The sequence below is a fragment of the Mus pahari genome, chromosome 11 (assembly GCF_900095145.1).
Source record: "Mus pahari chromosome 11, PAHARI_EIJ_v1.1, whole genome shotgun sequence".
NCBI classification, from domain to species: Eukaryota; Metazoa; Chordata; class Mammalia; order Rodentia; family Muridae; genus Mus; species Mus pahari.
Window position 1 is genome coordinate 36,065,525 of NC_034600.1, and position 11,401 is coordinate 36,076,925.

The window sequence follows — 11,401 nt, forward strand, 5'->3', positions numbered from 1 at the left end:
CTCTGACTCTTTCAAAAGTCAACAATGAAAATATCTTCAGAAACATTCTCATTTAAATAACTTAGGTACTATTCTAGAGGAATTGAGATCTGAAAAGTATAATTTTTAAATAGATTTATTTATTTATTTTATGTATATTAGTGCTCTACTTGCATGTACACCTGCATGTCATAAGAGGGCATCCCATGACAGATGGTTGTGAGCTACCATGTGGTTGCTGGGAATTGAACTCGGGACCTCTGGAAGAGCAGTCAGTGCTTTTAACCGCTGAACCATCTTTCCAGTCTCCTGAAAAGTACACTTATTAATACCAATTATTATGAATCTAATAATTTCTCACAGTGAAAACACTGGTTACCATATTATACTGGGTGTTTTTTTAAAGAAAAAAACAACAAAAATGTACATTTTTGGCTGGCAGCTTTACACTTTGTTTATTTCATACTTTGAAATAAATATGGTTGAGCTCTATTTAAACCTCATTTTCCTAGTGATTTTCAGTCAAAGTTTACAGTTTTGGAGCAGTTAAATATCTTATTACTTTGGTATTTAAGAATAAGAAAGCATTCAGTTTAGAGTAGTATCTTAGCTTCAGATATTCTATCCCCGTTTAAGGAACTAAACTTTTTATTCTTTTCAAAGAGGAACTTTAGAAATCACCTTTCTAAGTCAGGTTTTAATTAGTTTTCATACAGTTTCTTCCCTCCTTGGAGATAATTGGGGGTGATGGCTAAGCAATTACTGATGAACCTCAACTTCAGCAATGACCACAGCAAATCTTCAACGTAAAATATGTTTGTTTTATAACCCTGGTCAAAGAACTACATTAAAATGCTAGGCTTGGATCAAATTTCCTGTAAAAATGTTAAACAATATTTATCTCTCATAAAATATCTCCCAGAAATTCCCCATGATGGATGACATATCACACACAAATCTATAACCTGACAAGTTTTGGCTTGATTCTAGTAAATTCAAGCTAGAAATAAAAGCAGTGTGATTGATATCTTTGTCTGAAAATCATCTCAGCAATAACCATTGGAAAGTAAGATTTTTCCTTATATTTACTTCAGAAGTCTTGAAGAATGAGCTCAAATCTGTCTGGGGAATTTTGCACCATTTAATCAGTCCTATTTACTATATTACTTCAAACTGAATGATGATGATGATGATGATGATGATGATGACAATTTTATGACAGTAAAATGTATGGTCTCAATATATATTCCTGCTTGGTATTTAACTCAACAGACTTGCTTAGAACTCTCAGAGATCTGCCTGCCTCTACTTCCAAAAGAAAATGCTGAGATTAAAGATTTGTGGCCACCATACCTGTCTAGCTTCTGTGTTATATAGTAAAGAATTGGATTAATGTGGACATGAAGAAATGCGATACTAGTCTGCTTTTGTTATATATCACAGTATTATAAGTTTAATAACAACAAGTAATCATATAGTTATTAGGAACCTAAAAGCTGCAGAACCATAACACTGCATGCCCATTCTTCCTAGCATCCAGAATTCCAGAAAAGTGTCTACTAATCTACATTTTAAGAAATCAAATGTTTGATATATCATGCACATTAATTTGAGGATGAATATGAGTCACTTGGGAGTTTCCTGAACATGAATGTAACATGGCACACTCTGTCATATTAAGATACAAAATCAACTGCTGGGCGTGGTGGCGCACGCCTTTAATCCCAGCACTTGGGAGGCAGAGGCAGGCGGATTTCTGAGTTCGAGGCCAGCCTGGTCTATAGAGTGAGTTCCAGGACATCCAGGGCTATACAGAGAAACCCTGTCTCGAAAAACCAAATATATATATATATATATATAATCAAACTCAAAGGCTTTTAATTTTATTGAAAAGGAAAAACGAGTTTGTTAGCTATTAACTCAATTAGGATCCAGTACACAAAGAACAATTGCTGACTGACATGTTTCCTGATTTGTGACTTATATATTTGCATATGCTAAGTCTGACACATTAATATTCAAGTTGGTTCTAGATACGTACATATTTGCTTTTTGAATATAAATATTTCTTATTTTTTTACTCTGTAGTTTTAGCTACATTCTTTAAAATGCTGTCCTTGGAAATTTTAGACGTTAAGTGTCCTATCAAGTCTATCAGGGATTTTAAGATCTCTTCAGTTGCAACTGTATTTTAATAAACATTTTTAACTGTTTTGTGAGAGCTTTTATCAGAATAACTTACATGTCTACATGCCTTTAAAAGTATTTCTCAATGTCTGTCTTGCTGTGCACACTCAATGCTTTTTTTTTTTTTTTTTTTTTTTTTTTTTGGTGTTATGAATGGCAGCTTCAGTGTTTTCCTATCCTGAAATGATGGGGCCAATCCATCTTAGGGCACATAGCCCTGTATTGTATATGCCTGCCCAAGTGGACTTTCTTTGATCCTTTAGTTGTTACTCTTCCCTTTGGTTTTAAGGTTTCAAAACTATGACATTCAAAGTCAGATTTGAACACAACTCAAGAGTACTGTACACAAGTAAGACAACTGTAATTTGTAGGGAGTCCTTGCCTGTTATCTAGAGTTGGCAGCTCTGAGAATTGCATCATGAGTACTTCACTGTAATCAGAATCTCTAAGTAGAACTTTTTGTGTGCTGTTTTTATTCTGATTAATTAGAAGTGCCATTCTTTGTGTTCAATTGGGATTGATTTTTTTCAAAAATAAAGGCAGCTTAAAACAAACTCCTAGATGTCTCTAATTTTAGTATCAAAGTATTTCTTCATGCAAAAGGTAATACTGCCACATCCCTTAGTAAAACATGTGAGTTCTATAGCACAAGCTGCTGAACCACAACATAAGTAGAAGAAAGTGTTGTCTGCCATTTTTCCTATAGATTTTGTGAATGATAGATGTCATAAGCTTTCAAAGGGATCTAGGACATATACCTGGCTTAGTATAAAAACACAAGAGAAAGAAAGAGAAAATAAATGGTTGAAGAAAAAATTTAAAGGACATTTCAGGATTTTATTTATTTTATAATATTCTAGCCTTCCTAATGCTATGATCCTTTAGCACAGCTCCTCATGTTGTGCGGTGCTCCCCAACCATAAAACTATTTTCGTTGCTACTTCATAACTGTAAATAGATATCTTATAGTCTTTGGGTTTCCTTAATACTTGCTTAATTTTTTAAAGACAAATATTTCTACATGGCGCTCTGAAGCACTTGCCGGAAGGTGGCGGCATAAGCAAGCCCTTACTGCACAGAGCTGTCCCGGGTGCTGAACCCAATTTCGGAAAGATTCGCAGTTGCTGGGGACAAGGGATGCCACTAAGTTCCATGGAGGTTTGCAGACTCCAGTGAGAGAGGTGTAAGTCCAAAGTCCAGTAGAAAAAGAAAGCCTTTGTTAACAATACACAGGCAAACATTTCTTTCCATTAATTTACTTGCTGTGAATCTATGGGAAGTGTTAATATCATTGATATGAAGAGAGTAGAGGTGACTGAAAAGTGTTTGTGTGTGTGTGTGTGTGTGTGTGTGTGTTTAGAATACACACTTACTGGAATTTTTAATGTTTTCTTTGAGGTTAGACTGTTCTCAGCTCCTGTCCTCCAACCTGTCCTTTCTAATTTCCCTCCAATCCACAAGGATAAAATGAAAAGGTCACAGGCACCAGTGCACCAGGATAGGTTAATATGGTAAATAAACCTGTTTCTTAAGAAGCCAAGACCCACACTCTCTACCTGATAACGTAGAGGGTAGAATTTAGAAGGTGGGCTGCTCAGCTTCCCAGCCTTCAGCATCTCTGAAGGTTTTCCTCTTGCCTTATAGCCACACTGTGAACCTGGCTCTCTTTAAGAAACTGGCAGAAATAAAGGGGATGTGCGGTGGGGAAATAGATCTTTCTATCTCTTTCTTTTCACTTATTTTTTCCTTTTGTCTTTTTTTTTTTTTAATTTCCCTCTAGTTTGCTAGGTAGGAGGCGGGGTTTGATCTGTTAAAACATTGATCTGACTAGCGGATCAGAGTAGATATATGAAGTGAGTTCTGAGTGTGGTGTCGACTTGAATGTAAAGACGCCTGGCTACAGGGAGAAGAGGGCGGGGACCTAGAAGGAGGCACTCGGGACTGGGGAAGTGTTGGATGGCGGTGGGGGTTAGCGTGGGAGGAAGGGAGACTAGCCTGTCTGAGCGACACACAGGACTAAAGAAAGAGAGGTGAGAAGGAAAGGGGAACTGGAAGGGAAGGCCCGTGGGAGGAAGCCGGGAGAAGGAAGCTGGAAAAAGAAAAGCAGACTGGAGAAGGCAGGAAAGACAGAGAGATGGAGAGAAGGAACTAGGAGATGAGGGTCACCTAGTGACCCGGGAGGATGGGGTTTCTGGAATCCAGAGACTTCTGAGACTGTTACTCGGGAGAGTCCGCCCCCCCCCCCGCAGTCAGTTGGACAGCGACAAAGTGAAATGGACAGCGTGAGTTAGATATTGCAGCCATCTCTCCTGCACCCAGAGATTTGGAAGATGCTTTCAGCCCAACTACAGTTTCCTAGCTGGAGTCTCTGAGTGCTCAGGACCCGCGGGAGCCAAGCAAGAGAGCGCCGGTGAGTGCTCCTCTCAGATGCCTTCGCCAGAGCAAGTAAGAACTTCCCGCTCCAGTCTCTGGGTCCCCTCCTTTTGAAACTCCCCAGAGAGGAAGACCCTAGGGGGAGGAGCGAGGGAGATCCCCTTGCACTTCTTTTCCCCTCCCTTCCCCCCCACCCCCAGCGGGAGTACGGGCAGGCATGGATATGTTCAGTCTTGGCCAGGGCAACAACACCACAACGTCCCAGGAGCCCTTCGGGACAGGCGGCAACGTTACTGGCCTCTCCGACGTGTCCTTCAGCTACCAAGTGATCACCTCTCTGTTGCTGGGGACGCTCATTTTCTGCGCGGTGCTCGGCAATGCCTGCGTGGTTGCTGCCATCGCCCTGGAGCGCTCCCTTCAGAATGTTGCCAACTATCTCATCGGCTCCTTGGCGGTCACCGATCTCATGGTGTCAGTGCTGGTGCTGCCCATGGCTGCTCTGTACCAGGTGCTCAACAAGTGGACCCTGGGTCAGGTCACCTGCGACCTATTTATCGCCCTGGATGTGCTGTGCTGCACTTCGTCCATCCTGCACCTGTGCGCCATCGCGCTAGACAGGTACTGGGCGATCACGGACCCTATAGACTACGTGAACAAGAGGACGCCCCGGCGCGCCGCTGCGCTGATCTCGCTCACTTGGCTCATTGGCTTTCTCATCTCCATCCCGCCCATGCTGGGCTGGCGCACCCCGGAAGACCGCTCGAACCCCGACGCGTGCACCATCAGCAAGGACCATGGCTATACCATCTACTCCACTTTCGGCGCTTTCTATATCCCGCTGTTGCTCATGCTGGTCCTCTACGGGCGCATCTTCAGAGCCGCGCGCTTCCGAATCCGCAAGACGGTCAAGAAGGTGGAAAAGAAGGGAGCAGGTACCAGCTTCGGAACATCGTCGGCCCCGCTCCCCAAGAAGAGCCTGAATGGACAGCCAGGTAGCGGGGACTGCAGGCGCAGTGCTGAGAACAGGGCGGTGGGGACTCCGTGCACTAATGGGGCGGTGAGACAGGGTGAGGAGGACGCCACCCTGGAGGTGATCGAGGTGCATCGAGTGGGCAACTCCAAAGGGCACCTTCCTCTGCCCAGCGAGTCTGGAGCTATCTCTTATGCCCCCACCTGCTTGGAGAGAAAAAATGAGCGCAATGCTGAGGCAAAGCGCAAGATGGCCTTGGCCCGTGAAAGGAAGACAGTGAAGACACTGGGCATCATCATGGGCACCTTCATCCTCTGTTGGCTGCCGTTTTTCATTGTGGCCCTGGTCCTGCCTTTCTGTGACAGCAGTTGCCAAATGCCTGAGTTGTTGGGTGACATAATTAACTGGCTAGGCTACTCCAACTCCCTGCTCAACCCAGTTATTTATGCTTATTTCAACAAAGACTTTCAAAACGCTTTTAAGAAGATCATCAAGTGCAAGTTCTGCCGCCGCCGATGATGATGATGATGATGATGATGATGATGATGATGATGATGATGATGGTAATAGTGGTGGTGATGGAGAAGAAAGAAGAGGAGGAAGAGTGTAGGGCTTACAGGACCTTTCCGGTTCACTCAGTATCCCCGCCCTGGAAGCAACACCTAAGATAACTTGCTTTTCCTAGAACACACAGCTTCTTAGCCCATGGCTTTCAGATCTTGTACTCTCTCTATCTCATTTCAAGGGGACAGTGCTTTTTGCAGAAATCCTAGAGAACCCCTAGCGTCTGTGTGTAAAGTTATTGGCTCGGTCTTTGGCCCTAGGATCAGTTTTGATAGTTGCAATAACCTCCTCCCTATTTGAAATCCCAAGTCTTCAAGATGGAAGTTTAAACCTCGGGGATTCAAGGCAGAAAACCCAAACAAAATATAAACATCTACCACGCCCACTAGGACTGCGACCCTCTGCCCTATATCTGGAGCTTTGAGGTTCAAGACTGCTCTGTCTCTCCCTCCCTCTTGCTCTAGAAACATCTCTTCCCTTTGGGTGTCAATCTACACTGTTGATTCTGGTCTCCATGCACTCATGGCAGGTCTGGGAAAGCAGTTGGAACTACTTTGGGTTATGGTGCCCTGGAATTCTTTGCCTTGCTGAATAGCAAAAGATCCCTTTCCCCAGTGCACAGCACCCACTTTCTGTAATTTTTGTTTGTCTGTTTGTTTTAACTCAAAAGCAAGTGGCAAAGATGTATGTTGGAGTGGACTTAAAAGTAAGAGGCCAGGCCCAAGAGGAAGAGCCAGGAAGGCCTGAGGATGGTTTCCAGTCCTGGCGTCAGCACTCACCAAAGAAATTGACAATCAGACTATTTGGAAGGAAGAGTTTTATTCCTGTAGTTTGTTGGCCTTTCTGTAAGTTCTGGCAAGGCCATGTGTAGACTGCAGAAGGCGCCCACTGCTGGCCAGGGAGGGCGCATTGAGGGTGCTGAGATGCCCAGGATGGCTCGCCCCACCCTCAGTTTCCTTTCTAGGAGCGAGCTATGCCAGAGCAGCTTGCTTCCAGTTTGCAGCCTCCGGGTTCTTCCACTCACCTCTCACAGAATCCAGGAGCTAGTAGAGAAGTTTGAGTTTGTGCAAGAAGGTGGAGACTTAGAAACTTCTAAGGAAGTGTGGGTGTGGGGCACGCACGTAGAGGAGGTGAGGAGAAAAAAAAAAAAGGCTCCTAAGTGCTTCCAACTCCTGCGGCGCATTTGGGGAGGGGGGGGGTGACCTAATGGGGCAATTTTAAGCATAGGATGCAAAGTTTCTCAACCTACAGCTTTGTTTAGCATATCCTAACAATGCCCGGATTTATTCTCCAGGACATTCTGTGCGCACACAAATTTAGCAAATCTCTGGGCTCTCATTGCCAAGGGTCTCAACACCTCACCACTACCTACCTGGGATCTTGATCTCAGAGACCTAAAGGAGAGAGTGATCTCTGTGGAGTCTCAGAATATAGAGGATTAATTTGTTCCAGTCAAGTCAGACCCCAGATTCTGAGGGTAAAACTAGTTTTGTGTCCTCTCGATTTTTAGAGCGGTTTTTTTTTTTCCTCTTAGGCGTTCTTTCCGTGCTGTTATTTTTGCTGTCCCACCCCCATCTCAGAGAAGAAAATTATTTTGCTGCTTCCTTTGAATGTACATTTCTAGCTACGTGAGAGGGTATCAAAAGGTTTTTCGTTATATCTGAACTTCGAATTTTCTGTTGAATAATGGTTTCCTTTTCAACTAATTATACGGAGATTTTTCACTCCCCCCCCCCATCCCCTTCAGCTGTATCTTTCCAATGTCTGCACCTGCTGTTTTGAAAACCCATGCTGCATCTTTTTCTTTTTTAATTGCCAAAGTTGCCCGTGAGATCTCCCCCTTTGTGTTTATAAACAGGGAGAAAGAACTGCCCTGCCACAGTTTTTATTTGTTAAACTGAGCAAAGTGTCCATTTGGTTTCTTTAGCTCTACTCTAAAGTGGGAATGAGTATTATAGTCCATTGCAACAGAGCCATTTCAGAATGTAAGCCTGTGGGGTGTCCACACCTGAGAGATTGACAGGGGGGCTCTGTGGAGAAGACACACAGGGCTGGGCTTCTCCGGTACAAACAGTACTTGTTTGTAAAATTAGCTTTATTTATTTATTTATTTATTTATTTATTTATTTATTTATCATGAAAATGAAGTAGAACTATTTGACCAAATAATTTTTTCTGTATGTTTTACTATTTTTAGAACAAATCGTTAACTTGAAATAAATCAATCCCTAAATTTCAGATGTTAAATTGGAAACCAAGACTTCTAACTTCCAGTTCTCTGTAATTTTTTTTTCCAACTAGGAATGTTTGACTAGGATGGGGGAGGGGCATTGCTCCTGCTCCTTTGAGAAAGAGACTTTAAACAAGACTGGAAAGGGGGCACCCAAGTGGAATATATTTGCCAAGTAATAGAGCAATCAGAGAAGTGCAACATGCCGCACAGCTCTAAAGAACCCCTGATGCTTGTTTTATTTTAAAATACTTGTATTACAGTAAAACGTTAATGCATCTAAATTGGCCTTCACTTTTCCTTGTGATAATAAAGGACTTTAATAATGGCGATGCTGTAATAAACTAAGACCAGTAACCTATATGTATCTTTATTTAATCAGACTCTCCATTTGTGCTAGTTGTATTAATACAAAAATAAAGGTGAAAAATAGGACTAATCTCACAATTCAGGTTAGGGAATTGCTTTGTAAAATTTTTTTTTTGGACAATTATAATTTTTTTCTAATTATATAGCCCTTGCTGGCCTGGAACTTTCTATGTAAAACAAGCTGGCCTTTTTATCGTTTCTTTTTTTATTTTAGGTACATCGATGTGTTGATTGCATGTGTATGTCTATTCAAGGATATTGGTGTTGTGAGCTGCTACATGGGTGGGTGCTGGGAATTGAACCCAGGTCCTCTGGAAGAGCAGTCAGTGCTTTTAACCTCTGAACTATCTATCCTTGCTCCCCTTGCCCCTGACCTCAAACTGGCTCTGAAGAGCTCTCCTTACTCTGTTCCATTGTTCTGAGAAAAGACATGGGCAGTCATGCCCGGCTCAGGTAAGGGATTTAACACTTAAGAGAAATACTAAGTTTTAACCCTTTCCTCCCTCCTTCCTCCTTCCCTCTCCCTCTGCTCCTCCCTCCCTCCCTCCCTCCCTCCCTCCCTCCTTCCTTCCTTCCTTCCTTCCTTTCTTCCTTCTTTCCTTCCTTCTTCCTTTACTATTCCTTCCTTCCTTTCTTAAATTTTAGTCTCTAAGTAATATTTTATTTCGTGGGTTTGACATGAAACCATGCATTTCACATAACTGGCTCCTTCAATAAGTTTTTGGCATCTGTCTCAGAAACATGGCCAGCACAGGGGAATGAACAGGATGGAAAGCAGTGAAGCTTCCCTCTTTCAGAGCAGCTCTTCCCTCTGTGTCCCAGAGGACAGGAACCACTGGTCTCCAAAGGAGCTGCTTTTTGTTATGGGGTTGTTGCTTAAAGCAACAACCAAGGGACATTCTTTTTTCCTCACCAGGTCTCATTTGATAATGGGTTTCCAGGAGTAAGCCTTAACCTTGAATCTGCATGTGCTTTTTTTTTCTCCCTACTCTCAGGACATTTCTTGTTTCTATTGTATCAATTATTCTTAAGATTTTCTGGTATCAGGATGATAGCTGCAGTTAAATCTCAGATAACCTCAAGGGTGAACAAGTCAGGACAACTATGGCCACAGCAGAGAAGCCCTCAGAAGGTTCATGCAGCCTGTCCCAGGATGGAGATTGTGTATGATATATGCTGTGTGTGTGTGTGTGTGTGTGTGCGCGCGCGTGCGCGCGCATGTGTGTTGGAGGACTTGAAATATGAGAACATTTTGGATTTGGATTTGTTTGTTTGTTTGTTTGTTTGCTTGGTTTTTTAAAATGCTTTTCGAGACAGGGTTTCTCTGTAAAGCCCTGGCTTCCTGGAACTCAAACTCACAGAGATCTGCCTGCCTCTGTGATTAAAGGGGTGGGCCACTACTGCCAAGCTTTGTTTGGCATTTCTTATCTGAAAATTTTACATCAATGTGTACAGTGCCACATTCTGCACCTTTGTCTGGACCTGGAGGAGCCTGCATCTTTGCCCTTGTTCTCTCTTCTGCCTTTCCTTTTCTCACAGAGACAACAGGTTTCTGTTTCTATGGGCCCTCCCATTATAGGAAAATCTTTAGAGATCAGTTCCATGGCTCAGAGACATTATTGTTACAAGTCACTTCCAGAGTGACTAGAAAAACCCAGGACCCACTGATAGTGCCCACATGTTTGGTAATATAAGATTACAAAATAGTACAAGCTATTATTGTAATGAAGAAAATTTCAACCTGGTTGAGTATGTACAAATAAGCTGCTATGACTAAATTTTCACTTGGGGAGGAGGTGGGGGATAAAAGTACCCCCTAAACAAGGTGAACCAGAGAACTTTGGCCTTATTCAGAGGACAACGGTCACCATGCGATGGACCGACTGGGAAGAATGCGTAGAAATGTCTACCCAGGATGGAGATCTGGATAGATGGGAGTTGGGATGAACAGCTAGGGGTCCTTTAAGGGGTGACAGACTGGAGTCTGATCCCTGTTTCCTAGTGAGCAGATACTTGGGATGACATTTTTTAATGGGTTGTTTGACCTCGGTTAGCTACCATGGTGGTTTATGAACAGTATGGCTTTTGACGAGGAGGCAGAAAAATCGTCACATTCTGTAATCTGATGAGCTCATGAAGACAGAGGGAGAGGATGACTCTGAAGTCAAAGAAAGGAAAATGGGGGTGATACGATAGGGAAATGTAAGCAGAGAAAGGACAGAAAGGTGACAACAAGGTCGGGCATGACAAAATAATTTACACATATAAATGGTTTTAATTATATCATTTAGTTAATTAATCAATTAAATTTTGTCAGGTGTTTTATCCTCCACATATAACATACCATTTGAATCCTTTTGGAAATGGCAAACAGGTCATTTTAGAACCAGAGCAGTGTTTTTCCGTTGGTGGTTGTGGAAGGATGAGAGTCTATCATGGTGGGAAAAATGGCAGCAAGCAGTGGGCAGGCATGGTAGCAAGAAGAGGAAGCTGAGGCATCATATCTCTACTGCCAACACAAAGCAGAGAGAACAAACAGTCTAGCAGTGGAGTGAACCTGGACAATCTCAAAGCTCAGCCCTGGTGAGGCCTTTCCTCCAGCATGGCAATCACCGCCACCAACTGGGAAACAAGTGTTCAACTATGCCAGCCTATTGGGGGACATTTCTCATTCCAGCTACCACAAGCAGTTTTATCATGCAGTGCATAGGTTTAAAGAGCAATGCTAA

General features: G+C 42.8%; 1 protein-coding gene across 1 annotated transcript; it reads left to right on the forward strand.

Annotated features, from left to right (window-relative positions):
* The first annotated feature begins 4,149 nt into the window (after positions 1-4,149).
* Htr1a (5-hydroxytryptamine receptor 1A) lies at positions 4,150-8,669 on the forward strand. Its single transcript, XM_021208650.1, has one exon. The coding sequence runs from the start codon at positions 4,757-4,759 to the stop codon at positions 6,026-6,028; it is 1,272 nt and encodes a 423-aa protein (XP_021064309.1). The 5' UTR covers positions 4,150-4,756; the 3' UTR covers positions 6,029-8,669.
* Positions 8,670-11,401: the final 2,732 nt, after the last annotated feature.

Bases quoted from the DNA above. Each gene is read 5' to 3' on its own strand.
- Htr1a (XM_021208650.1), top strand. From the start codon at position 4,757: ATGGATATGTTCAGTCTTGGCCAGGGCAACAACACCACAACGTCCCAG.